We start from the raw sequence: 13,790 nt of genomic DNA, 5'->3' as shown, positions 1-13,790 counted from the left end.
CACACACACACACACACACACACACACACACACACACACACACACACACACACACACACACACACACACACACACACACACACACACACACACACACACACACCTCTCTATTTATCCACCCATTAAGTGTAGGTGTCATAAACATGTCTGAGTCTGACCACTAGGTGGTGCTGTTGTAGGTTACAGTGCAGGCCGTTTCCTCTTATCAAAAGTAGTAGTTTTATAAACTGAATGGATTCAGTGTATTTCGTGTTGGACAGTGACAATGTGACAGCATTAAATTCTTTAAAGAAAAAGAAAATGAAACAAACAAAAAAACATGACATAGACCCCAAAAGCTCATTGGCTAATTGAGTGAGCAGACCCGCAGCTCATTGGTCATAAGTTAACTACAGCAACACTTAACACCCACTTACCAAAGTAGGTGTGTCATGTAGGGAAAAAAAAGTGACAAGGCTTTGAGGTAGCGTGCCCCCCCCCCCCCCCCCACCTGACAGCTCCCCCCCTCCCCCCCACCTGACAGCCCCCCCACACCTGACAGCCCCCCCCCCCCACCCACCCACCCCGAAATACCTGCCCCTCCCTCAGAGACGCTCACAGGGCACGCTCCCAAATCAAACGGTTGGTATAATTTGCAGCCGGCTGCCAGTTATCACAGTGCATGGATAAACGTCTGACGCTGCTGAGACATCATTCTGATGTCTGGATGATGTTTCATGCAAAAAATGGCCTTGATCAGCTGACGTGAACAGCAGCTCAAGCTTAGGTTATTCTTTCTTTGTAACTGCAGGTGGGTTGTGTGTGTGTATGTATATATATATATAATATATATATATACACATGTATACACACACACACACACACACACACACACACACATACGGTTGAGGGGAAAGTTGGATGTGCTGCATATAAGTAAGTATAGTGCTTGCGGGATGTGTTTGTATTTGTAAAGCCCATTATTGTACCAGATATGTTATTTAATTAAGCTGACAGATGAGTATAAGCTTAATATCAGGAAACACGTAGGTTCAGTGAACACCCACATGTTAAACACCGCAATCAACCACCCCACCCCAGCTAGCAGTTATATGCCATCACCTATTCAGGTGGAAGATCAATCCCTTAAACCTTTGATTGTTCTCAGTTGGCCAGCTGGTGAGTGTTGTGGCTCCTCTTAAGTTGAAGGTTTAACCGGTTTAAATGTAGGTCCGGGGGGGTCAGGGAGGGTTTACAGTTAGGTCTGGACGGAGTCCCGGGTCAGGGGAGGGTTTACATTTAGCTCTGGAGTCCCGGAGGGGTTTTTCAGGGTTTGATGTCAGAGAAGCTGGTGTAGGTCTCACTGCAGCTGGACGACGTGCTGAGGTTCCCTGAGACGCTGCCATCTACAGGACAAACAAGGAATTGCAGTGGATAATACGTTGATGGAACGCTCAAACGTTATATTATAGATCATATCATACATGGGCAACTGGCGGCCTGGGGGGCGGGTACAGGCTTTAGTTCAGACATACTATTGGACGGGTACAGGCTTTAGTTCAGACATACTATTGGTCCGACTGTCATTAGAGCCACAACCTACCTCAAACCCTAACCTAGCTTTAGTCTAGTTTTGAGCTTGTATATTAGCTATTTTTGCTACTATGACAGAAATATGCAATGTGGCCCCCTGGAGTGAGTGTGGAAATGAATATAGTGGCCCTCTCCATCGTCAAAGTTGCCCCCGAGACAAATGTTCAGATTAGACTGAGGAACTGGGTCTATAGCATACATACACCCGGGTTAATAGACACCCACCTGAGCTGCTGAGGGACTGGTTTGACTTGGACTCGGAGATGAGACTGAGGAGGTTGGCTGCTGCTACCCAGCCATCCTTGCTGCTCCGCAGGTTCTTTACAAACCTGGAGAACGACGAAAGCAAAACGCAGACTTCATTCACTTTACCAGGTGACATAATATCCGCCAATCGACTAAGAATGCATTCATATAGAGGGTATGCATGCATGAAGTGAATGGCAAATCTAGTGGCAAAGTGAGTTTAATGTCGTTTGATGCAATCATATTGGACTTTTGGATGTATGGGCTGTCAAGGCCAGAAAGTAGTTTGTTGCTACTCAGTAGGTTATTTCCGCATAACTTCCGGGCTTGATGATGTCACGTGCATACCCTCTATTATAAATGATCAAATTGTTGTCACGGTGTCTCAAATCTATTCCAATACAAGACGTAGAGATGTAGAAGATGTACATATTATGTTGAATTATTACGCATTCATCCTGTTGTCTTTCCTGAGCCTGCTCGGAAGATTTCACAACCCACTTTTGAGTTGTAACAGTTGAGAAATGCAGTTTATACACAAGAAAAGAAAATCCATTTGTAACACGGAGAGTGTACTCAAATGATGTAAACAGAAGGGCCATTTGGTCCCATGTGTACCCTTTCAGAGTGAACCGAGGGTTTTAATGTGTACGATTCATGATAACTACTTCTGTATGTACATTGCTATGTATTGCCATGCTTTTTTGTTCTTGCCTAATGTAAATCGCTCTGCATTAAGAGCGTCTGCTAAATGCCTAAATTGTAATTGTAAATTGTAGGATGTTGTGGTGCGAGACTGAAGGCTCTACCATTGTCCGTCGTCTCCCTCCCTGATCAGCTGAACCACGTCACCACTCTTCACGGCCAGCTCCTGAGGACTCGTCTTCTCACAGTCCGACACCACAGTGTATTTTCCAGGACACTGCAGAGGGTCAGAGGCCAAGAAGGTCAAGGTTGAATTGAAGACATGGCCTGGGTCGGCTTAGCGGTCCAGGCACCTTGGCTGGTAATCCTGCCTTTTCAGTTTGTTGCGGGTTCGAGTCCCGATCCCGACGAACTTTTCGGCGTGTCCCCCCCCCCCCCCCCCCATATCTCTCCCATTTCCTTTTTTTAATATAATTTTTATCCCACGATTTTGTAACCCATTTGTAACCCATTTTTAATGTTTCTAATGTGATCCTGGGCTCTACACACCCTCCGCCAACCTGGGGAGAGCAACGGACTTAACTCATGCTTCCTTCATGCTTGAGTGTCCAAGTTGCTCCTTTACACCTGACAGGGGGGAGTTTCCCTGGTTGGACGTATGGAAGGAACACGTTATTCCAACCAGTTCCTTTCCCCTCCATCAGGCGCCCCGGCTGGCCAGGGGGAGGCAGTTTAGAGACCAGGATTACTGCATGTTTTTGTGAGAGTACCTACCCTCTCTCCCATTTCCTGTCTACCTTACTGTAATCTATCAATAAAGGCAAGAAAGTAAATAAAAAAAAATCAACAAATGATTAATTATGAGGGAAATCTCATTTTTGAGGAGCACGTTCTTGGTTTCTGTCATGGCTTCGGCCCACCCTTTCATATAAGAGAAAACGTATGTCCCCGGACCCCATTTTGAGGGTAAAAAATAATGCAAAATGAAACCAAATGGACCGGAAGTTTCATTTTACACTCTCAAGAGTTAAAGATCTACAAGGGTCAATTTGGTTACCACCACCTTAGCATGGGGACCATGCTAAATGGTCCCCAGACCACTAGGTTGAAAACCACTAGCCATGAAGCCTGGTCACCGTGCTCACCAGCTTCTTTACGGCCTCGTCCTCGGGGTCAGAGTTCATGGGGTCCTCGCCACTGGAGTACACATCGTGCTCTTCCGACGCGTCCACCGATAGAGATGCTTTGTTCCATCCTGGGAGAGAGAGAGAAGTGGAGGAAGAAGAAGAAAGAAAAGGTCATAAATAAACAAAGGCATATCGGAGAGAGGGTTTGGGATGGAGCGAAGAGGAAGGGGGTGATGTTGGAGCAAAGGAAGGAAGGAAGATGGAACAATGATTGGAAACGGAGTGACTGGCATTTTTAAACGGATCGTGACATGGAAAAAAAAGTTTTTGTAATTTCGCTTATTTTGTTCTTAGGTTTTCTGAGCTCAATTGCTCCCAAAAGACCTGCACTTTTAACATTCAGTATATTTTCTGTGGTCTGGTGATTTCTGGCTCAAACACGTGCTCTGATTTCCCTGTCGACTGTGAGGTAAGAGGCCACAAATCCCATATATGACATAGGAATTTTCCTGCAGATGTCACTGTTGAGGGATTTTGCCCGTTTTCATTGCAGCCCAAAAGGCACACAGAGGAAAACCCCAGAACACAGAAAATCCACTGAATGTTCAAAGTTCAGGTTGTGTGGGTGTAATTGAGATCATAAAACCAAAAAGGAAAAAAATATGAAAATGAATGTCATGAAACCTTTAATGGTGACCTTTGACTGACTGACACGCACACACGATAGATCAAAATGTTTATCTGGAAGACTCCTGTTAAAAATCTGAATACAAAAATAATAAAGTGATCTGAGAACAGCCAGCACGCACGCACGCAGGTCTGTCATCGTGAAACATTGATCAGTCACAATCGCAGATCAATCAATTCAAGATAAGATAAGGAACCTTGTGGTCACAAGGTTTTTCAATTCAATTGAAGATTTTTCAATTCAATTAAATTCAATTGAATTCAATCTGAAATCCATGCAGGGGAGACTTCTGCCTCAAGCCACAAATATCCACTCTCTAGTCTGGGTCTGGGTCGAGTCCCATTGTGCCACCTAGTAGGTTACGTAAGGTTAATTTATTTAGAAGAAAACTAAAATAATTCCATTTTGTCTTCATTATTGTTGATAAATCATTTGAATTTCCAGCTGCATTTATGGAGTCGAACCCTGATGACAGACTCAATACTCAAGCACCAAGGAGGACGCAGTGGTAACTCGACAATAACTCTTTTTGGTTTGTTCCTGGAAGCACACCACAGCAACCCCAAAGCACACCACACCACACCAAGGGTAGATAGCAGTCAGAAGAATGGCGCTGATTCGAGGGAGAGTAGGCAGTATATTACTGTAATATACTGTACATACCACCTCTAACCAAATCAACAGCTCTCTGTGACCACGCCCCCAAGCACAGCACAAAGCAAGCAGTGCTTGATACTGGCTGCATTTATACCTTGCCTCTTGCTCTGTAACAGGCTAGAAGTACTCATCCACCTTGCTCTGCCCAGAGAGACATGGCAACAAGGCTCTGGACAGAGAGAAACAGCCGGTAAGTCAGTTGGTTAGTGAGTCAGTTATTAACCTGACACTAGATTCAACAAATGTCATCTACATTCTGACAGTTTTCAGTGTCAGTGGTTCTCAGACTATTTCAAGGAGCCCGCCGACGCCCATCTGAAAATATGTTGTTCCAGGGACCCTCACCAGAAGAAAAGATTTGAGTTAAAAACGATCACTCTGAAAGATTTGCGCCACATTTTCACGATTAAAATAAATAGCAGATCTACAAGCTCGTAGCGTGTCACTCTGTGCCGCGCTATGAGCTTGTAGATCTGCTATTTTTCAATAGCCAAAGTATAACATAATGCAAAACAAGGGGTTCCCGTCCTGAATGGGGTAAAATGTTGGCTTTAGTGTGCATGAAGTTCCCACTCCGAAAGGGAGCCATATAAGTTATAACGCCATGCAGTCAGTAAACCAGTATGTTGTCTTTCTATTTGCTACTGGTCGGGTACAGCTTTATCAATGGACACAGCTCCAGTCCAAAGGTCGATCAGTCACACGCTGTCGCTCAATGACAACGTTCTAACTGGTCTGTCTTATTTCCAGTGCTCTCAGACTCAACAGCTGGGGCAAAACAACACGCATGGTTCATTTGACATGAAATTGAGATTAAAACCCATTTACAATGCATATGGAATGACCAGCCTATTGTAAAAGTTGGAGCTATTACGCTAGCTACGTGTAACACAAGGTAAGTCAAGCCAAAGCTGGTGGTGTGTGTGTGTGTGTGTGTGTGTGTGTGTGTGTGTGTGTGTGTGTGTGTGTGTGTGTGTGTGTGTGTACACAATGGAGAATTCCCTCTTTATAACAGCTAGGATTTTTAGACAGACAAAAGAAAACACACTGCAACAAGATTGGGATGGAATGAATCGATGGCTAATGGAGTCATGTGGAAATGGAGCTACTCAGAGTGGACTTTAATTGGGATCTAGCGACAGAAGCTACAGTATACCTTTAAACCCAAACGGTGTCGGGTCACTCTTGACCAAGTGGCGTTTGGCGCTGTGGTCAGGGCTCAGGGTTGGGCCTGACCCCCAAGCAGAGAGGCGGAACGGCAAAGAAGAACAAAAGATTGGAAGAGAAAGGGAAGGCAAGGAAAGTTTAGAAATGCAATGAGGAAACCGTATTAACCCATTTAGACCTGAGGCCAATTCTAAAAAAAAGAGGTTTCTGCATCAGTGGTGCTCAATCCTTTTCACGTCAAGGACCCCCAGAATTATCTGTATTTGGCCCCATCTGAAAATGTTCCAGGGACCCCCCCCAGCAAAGAACTTTTGCTCTGAAACAATATACCCAAAGATTTGCGCCACATTTTCACGGTTTTAGAAAAATAGCTCATAGTGCGGCATGGGCTTGTAGATCTGCTATTTTTCAACAGCTAAAGTATGAATGTCCTGAATGGGTAAAAACCTTATCTAATGAGCAAATTACGTCATTTCAATGACATTAACTTGACTGGACTTGAACACTTAACACCTTTGGTTCCAAATGGGACCACAGAAGGACAGGCTGGAGATAAAGTACTTGACAAAGACCTCACGGTCCAAACGTTGTATGTTCTGCCTGCTGAGTTGCAGAATAAAGCATTACAAAGTGAGTTGCGAGCCCCTGCTTTTGAGTGGTGCAACCACTCCTATAGACAGCTATGTGTGTTGCTGTGTCCGTCTGTCCCTGGCTGTGTCCGAGCACGAAAATAGCATTATAGCGTTTATTCACCACCAAGTGTCACAGTACCACTCACTTCAGACAGGTCTGATTTCTCTTTCCTACGTTTCACCACCAAGAATGGAGGATGTGCGTTACATAATTATTTATTTTTGAAAAAAAGCACATACTGGTGGGGAACTCTAGCTTGCATCTTCAATCATATACCTGGTGGGACCAGGGTGATGGAAGGGATATCGTAATGTTACCGACTTTCAGCAACCAGGGTCACAATGTCTAGAAGGTTTGGGGGGGGGGGGTGTTGCACCTATTCTGAGAAAGTTGACTCCCAAAAGCTGGTGCTGTTGGTTACCTTTCTGGCTCTTGAGATTGCTGAAGCCCTGCAAAGTAAAACGCTTTTTAGCCACTGAGGACCGGTCAGTGGTGGGACTGGTCACTGGCTCATCTAGAAACGAGTGTCGTGGATGAAAGACAGAGAGGCATAGAGAGACAGAGAGCGAGAGAGACAGACAGATATAAAGAGTCAGATTGAAAGGAAGAGGCATGAAGGCGAAGGAGAAGAGAACAGGATCTGAGATTAGCCAAAGAAAGCCCAAGGGGCAAGAGAAAGGCAGAATAAAGAACAGACCTGGGAACATTTACCACCGAGTTCTGATGCATTTTAGTCCAAACCGGAAGAAACCAAGTCTGGAGACAAGTTGTGTTATCCTAGTTTTAATTTGTTGTCATCATAGCTTAGTTTTTATTTAGTTTCCATTTAGTTTCCGTCAGTGGAAAAAGGTAGTCGACAAACATTTTTCGTCTTAGTTTTAGTCGACGAAAACAACACTAGTTCAAAGAGCTTTGTGAGGATTAGGCACAGCACTGCCTTTAGTTTGGGTACAACCATGGGGTCAAGAAACAATGACCTTTCCAGTATTGGCTTAGAATTTAGATGTTTTAGTTTTTTGTCATAGTAACTTGAATAGTTTTCATTTAGTTTGTAGTCACATTTTAGTCACCTGGAATGGCTTGCCTTTAGTGCATGTAAAATGACTGGTTTTCTTGTCCACTAGTCACTAGTCACTTGTCCACTGTCCACTAGTCAATATATTTAGTCTTGGTTTAGTCATCATAGCTTAGTTTTCATTTAGTTTTCGTCAGTGAAAAAAGGCAGTCGAACATCTTTTGTCATAGTATTAGTCGACAAAATCAACACTGCTTTGAATCATCCAATTACCTTTGTGTTTGGGTGAGGAGGAGGAGTTGGCCTCGGACGTTACGCTTTGCTCCGCCTTCTTCTCCTCCTGCTTCCTTTGGCTCTTCTGAGCGCCACTACGGAACGGACTGACGGAGAGGAGAGGACCGACGAAGGAAAAGAGAATATTTCATCAAATAAAGGAATAACACGGTGACCTAGAGGTGTGCATAGTTGAGCTGCCTGGCTTGAGACGAGCGTTGACCTATCATACAGAGAGAGTCAGAGGGAGAGAGAGATGGCAGAGAGACCATGACCTATCATACAGAGAGAGTCAGAGGGAGAGAGAGATGGCAGAGAGACCATGACCTATCATACAGAGAGAGTCAGAGGGAGAGAGAGATGGCGGAGAGACCATGACCTATCATACAGAGAGAGTCAGAGGGAGAGAGAGATGGCAGAGAGACCATGACCTATCATACAGAGAGAGTCAGAGGGAGAGAGAGATGGCAGAGAGACCATGACCTATCACACAGAGAGAGTCAGAGGGAGAGAGAGATGGCAGATAGACCATGACCTATCACACAGAGAGAGTCAGAGGGAGAGAGAGATGGCGGAGAGACCATGACCTATCATACAGAGAGAGTCAGAGGGAGAGAGAGATGGCAGAGAGACCATGACCTATCACACAGAGAGAGTCAGAGGGAGAGAGAGATGGCAGACAGACCCACCTGAGCGAGATGGAGGTGTTATTGCTGCTGGGACTGGGCGACGATGCGTCTGATGGCCTCTGTTGTCTGGCTTCTAAAACGAAAAAAAAAAAAAAAACAGAAAAGTGATGGAGTTGTGTGTGTGTGTGTGTGTGTGTGTGTGTGTGTGTGTGTGTGCACATACCTCTACAAGCTTTTAGCTGTTCCGTCAGGACCTTACGGATCTCATTGACCCATAATGATTTGATCTCCGGAGTTGGAGCCTGGAGTGGAGACGAAAGACACACACAAGCGCACACGCACACACACATTATCTCTGTTTCCATCTTAGGCCTGTGGTAACGTTGACAGTGTACAGTAAAATCCTCAATCTTAATATATCTCCGAGAGTCAAATCTGAGAATCCCATCGGCAAATATTCGGACTATGCAAGTATGCATGCCCCACTGCCCGTCCCCTCTATACACAGACCAGCTGGCAGACACTGACTCAGCGCTCTATAACCAGCTCCAACTGGCCAGCTCAAAGGCGTGCGTGAAAATGACAAAACCAAATCTGTCTTACATACCATGCAGTATATACACAGAACAACGAACAAGGCGGAATGATGGGGGCAACATTGCAGTCCTGAACTGGCATTGTTCTTATGTCAGGGTGGACCTTATGGGTCCATTTGGTTCCATGTGTAGTGTGTAGTGTACACTCTCAGCTGCCGTGGTCCTATAGTTGTGAACTGAACAGGTGCTCGTTGGCGAGGGTTCAAACATGAAAAGATAAAATCGTTGGATAAGATTTTGTCCACATTTCGATGCCGTATTGTTGATGTGGTACCATTAGGAGAGATAACAGGGAAACGTCAATCAAAATAATAATTCTTCTAACTCTTGAGAGCGTAAAACGTTTCATTTTACGCTCTCAAGAGTTAAAGATCTATAAGGCTCCATTTGGTTAGCAACTCTCCATCATTTAGCGGTGGGACAACCTGGAACCCCCTCAAGGACCACTGGTTGAGACAGTTTCATTACCTGCACAATAAAGACCTCTTCTCTGGAGTTGCACCAGATCTCAAATTTCTTGTTGTCTCCTTTGGCGTTCTCTGTGATCCCCACCGCACTCATCTGAACACAAAATAAAGTACACAAAAACAAAAACTTAAAGACAGGCCGGTCTGCCGCAAACTTTGGAAGGTGGTCTTAGCCGATTTGTAATGGGAGCTGAAAATAATCAGACTCATACATGGCCCCAGAGATAACATCTACAGATTTCCGTTTTGGTCAAAGTCAAAGTCGTCAGATTTGTCACACACGTTACCGCAGTGCAATCTGTTCTCCGCATTTGACCCATCTCTTGGAGCGGTGAGCTGCAGCCTTGCCCCGCTCGGGAATCATTTGATTAGTTGATTTTAAGTACTCAATTGGGGAAGTTTCATGGTGATAACAATCTAATATAGGTATGGTTTTGCACACTCAATTCATAATTCCAATGTTCCAATTTTGGAGCTCTGGCTCATGGACTAAAAACCAAAAAGAACTGAACCGGTTCAAAAGGGCCACTGTGTAATGGAAATAAAGATGTTGATGAGTGACCGGCGGTCCTGGAGTACACAATTCAGACACCAGATGGGGGTGTTGAGTGGCGGTAAATGAGTTCAGTAAGACATTCGAGTACTGTTTTTTTCCACCCTAGGACACGTGGACTCACGTTGAGCGAGTGTTTGAAGCTGTACGACGGCGCCTTCTCGTAGCCCTCGCCGTTCTCCTCTCTCCTCTTGCAGAAGAGGAGGGCCCTCTCGTGCAGGAACAGGTGCCTCTGCATGGGCTTGAACCTGGCCAGGTCCTTCACCTTGGCGTGGCCTTTCTTGTGCTCCGTCCACACGCTGAAGGAGCCCTGCATCAGCAGCCGGCCCAGCTCAGACAGGTGGCCCTGCAGGGATAAATAATATATTATAGGGCATTCACAGTCATTTTTACTAGTTGACTAGTTTACTAGTCGACTAGTTGTTTAACTACCCATTATGTAAATTGGAAATAAATATTTGTACATTTGTACAGTAATTCCTCTATGGAGAATAACATGGGCTCATCTTAAAATAGTTTCATATAAGCGCTGTGGTCCAAAAATAAACGAGCTGTCTCGGCGTTATTGTCAGGGAGGTGTCTCCGTATCGTTTGGACAGTCAGTCACTCATATATGATACAGTCTGTTTCTAGCGAAAATGTAACTAATTCAGTAGCAGTAACATTAGCGTTTTCTCTCAGTCAGTTAAACGGCCGGGGTGTCCATTTAGGTCCTAACTATCCATCATAGCTGGGGACCCCCTCAAGGACCCCTACTGTCCAGAGGGGCAAAAGGGCAGGTGCAAGAGTGGTTTTCTAAACACCAATTCCTCTTGACCTCATATCCTCTGTTCCTCTGACCTCATATCCTGTGATAGCGATGAAGTGCATGGAGTCATTGAGAGCCTTCAGGATGCCCAGGATGGAGGAGAGCGCCCTCTGCAGGTCGTCGCAGCCATCACAGCCCCTGCTGTATTTCAACAACTCCTGGAAATATGCACAACACAATACATGTCATCGTCGACAGACACATAACTGAATCATGTTTTGGTGTACACACGGATACAAAAAAATGTATGAGTGCATACTGTACATGTACAGTGTTGATTTCGTCGACTAACTTTTGCTTGTAGATCGGCTATTTTCAAGCAAGTCATTACGACAGCATCAAGGCCCGCCAAAATACATTCTGTTCGACTAAATCAACATAGATTTAGTGGACTAAAATCTTATGATATTTAGTCGTCTAAAACTAGACTAAACACTAAAACATTCCAGGTGACTAAAATGTGACTAAAACTAAATGAAAACAATTCAAGAGACTATGACTAGAACTAAAATCGAAAATTGCTGCCAGAAACAACAGTGGTACACACAGCCCTACCCTGAGCAGTAGCTGGTACTTGGTGACTCTCTGGACAGGTTTGAGGAGGTAGGAGTCCAAGCCAAGTTTATGTTCCAGTTTTTTCTGGCATTCCTATTATTACAAATAGAAACACACAAGGCCCAAGACTTATTTTACTGAGAACATGTTAAAAGTCCACACTTTAAGCAGCTACAATTTGAGTTCGCAGCACATCAATAAATAATAACGCATGTAATAACTATTTTCCAGGTATTATAATAATAAATGGCATAGTGACATTCAAAAGGGAGAATTACCACATTAACTTTCCAGACCATTTCAGCGTGAATAGGAGTGAATGACTAAGAAAAATGTACACAGAAAATACTGTCTGCAGTGAGTCATGTCAAGTACAAGTGTTGTTCTAATAATCTAAATGGTTTCTTATCGCCTTTAGGCATGATTCCATCACCTCTTACATGAATAAATAAGGCCATTCATTATCTTCTACCATTATATAGCACTGAGTGTGACCTTTGAACGGAGGTGCGTGAAATGTTGTGGCTGCATGGGTGGTTTAAAAGGAGAATATTTGGACCTGGAAGAAGGCACAATCAGAGCACTGCCTCCAGAGGCTCTCGGAGCGAGGTTTGTTCTGACAGTAGGCTTCATAGATCTGCAGCTCACCCATCTAGACAGAGACACACACACACAGACACAAAACAAATGTGACCAGATTTGACTGAGGGGCTGCCATCTGGAGGCTGCCATTTGCAGCCTCCAGCTTTTCACCAGAGGAGAATGTATTATTATTTTTGTATCCAAAATGACTTAATAGCACAGGCAGATCGACTCTTACATACTAGAGCATGTCTGAAATAAATGTCAGAGCTGTAAATATAAAATAAATGCTTAAACATGTAGATAGGTGTAAAGTTAAGAGTCCACAGAAGTGAACCTTTCAAGACCGTTTTCTCAACCCAACAAACGTCTTGGCAGTATGCCAGGAAACTCTACCAACTTCTACCTGCACAGAGAGCAAGATCGATAGATAACAAGCTGATGGAGGAAGGGATCGATAAACAGGGACAGATAGACAGATAAGCACAGACAAAACGATCTGCATTTCACCCATTTGATGGCTATGTATATATACACAGATACAGTCCAGACATGATGTATGAAATGTATACCGATCCTGTCTTGCACAGACCTTTTTGTTCTACCATATACCTTACAAATGTCCTTCGGGATGCAATCTAATCAATATACCGCAATGAACAAGACCTAGACAGACCTTACAAGACAGAGTACAGCATCTTGCAATGGGTCTGGTCCACAAGATTCTCTACACCACCAAGATACCCATGTACCTGTTTAAATACTTCCTTTTTTTATATATATATATTTTTTATCCCACGATTTTGTAACCCATTTTTCACCCCTGTGTCAATCATCTAATGTGATCCTGGGCTCTACACACCCTCCACCAACCTAGTCCCCATATATGGGGGACAAGGGGAGAGCAACGGACTTGAATTCATGCTTCCTTCATGCCTGAGTGTCCAAGTTGCTCCTTTACACCGGACAGGGGGGAGTTTCCCTGGTTGGTCGTAACACGTTATTCCAACCAGTTCCTTTCCCCTCCATCAGGCGCCCCGGCTGGCCAGGGGGAGGCAGTTTAGTGACCAGGATTACTGCATGTTTTTTGTGAGGGTACCTACCCTAGGGGACACGGGGAGAACATGCAAACTCCACACAGAAATACTTCCTAACGGCCAAGCTACACCAGGCAATCTTGCACGCGTGCGTATGCGTTTACTGCACGCGTACAGTGCGTTTGGATAGGACCAATATATGTCAATGATACCAGCTACACCAGACGCACGGATACCGCGGGCTCTAAAAATAGGATCGGTTCTAATTTTTTTACGTGCGTATGCCCCCATGCGCGCGTATCTATATATCCTCCCGGAAGGTCCCGCACAAATCTGCCGCGCGTCTGACAGATCGATGTAGCCAGGGCATTTGGCTTACGCACGCACGGTCCGCGCGTTTAGAGTAAACGCACGAGAAAAGCCTGGTGTAGCTTGGCCGTTAATGTCAACGAAGTCCACACCCACACCACCAGAGGGAGTTCAACAAACCATGTGCAACCCAGATTCGGCACAAACAAGGGACTAAATCATTTTCGCTCC

The 13,790-nt window shown here is 44.7% G+C and overlaps 1 protein-coding gene across 3 annotated transcripts in view; it reads right to left on the bottom strand.

Moving 5' to 3' along the window:
* Positions 1–601: 601 nt before the first annotated feature.
* Positions 602–13,790, bottom strand: part of LOC308311335 (guanine nucleotide exchange factor DBS-like) — a 77,004-nt gene continuing 63,815 nt past the window's right edge. For all 3 annotated transcript variants that reach the window (XM_080758015.1, XM_080758017.1, XM_080758016.1), the window contains 12 exons: positions 12,191–12,283; positions 11,632–11,724; positions 11,109–11,234; positions 10,393–10,614; positions 9,717–9,809; positions 8,876–8,954; positions 8,713–8,785; positions 8,024–8,130; positions 3,609–3,718; positions 2,628–2,740; positions 1,798–1,901; positions 602–1,385 (listed from right to left, as the gene is read on the bottom strand). In XM_080758015.1, coding sequence (XP_080614141.1) covers positions 1,306–1,385; positions 1,798–1,901; positions 2,628–2,740; positions 3,609–3,718; positions 8,024–8,130; positions 8,713–8,785; positions 8,876–8,954; positions 9,717–9,809; positions 10,393–10,614; positions 11,109–11,234; positions 11,632–11,724; positions 12,191–12,283 — 1,293 coding nt within the window. In that variant the 3' untranslated portion in view covers positions 602–1,305. The remainder of the gene's footprint in view (positions 1,386–1,797; positions 1,902–2,627; positions 2,741–3,608; positions 3,719–8,023; positions 8,131–8,712; positions 8,786–8,875; positions 8,955–9,716; positions 9,810–10,392; positions 10,615–11,108; positions 11,235–11,631; positions 11,725–12,190; positions 12,284–13,790) is intronic.

Source organism: Protomyctophum bolini, assembly GCF_963924005.1.
Source record: "Protomyctophum bolini genome assembly, chromosome: 24".
NCBI classification, from domain to species: domain Eukaryota; kingdom Metazoa; phylum Chordata; class Actinopteri; order Myctophiformes; family Myctophidae; genus Protomyctophum; species Protomyctophum bolini.
This window is presented reverse-complemented; position numbering and strand designations above follow the sequence as displayed.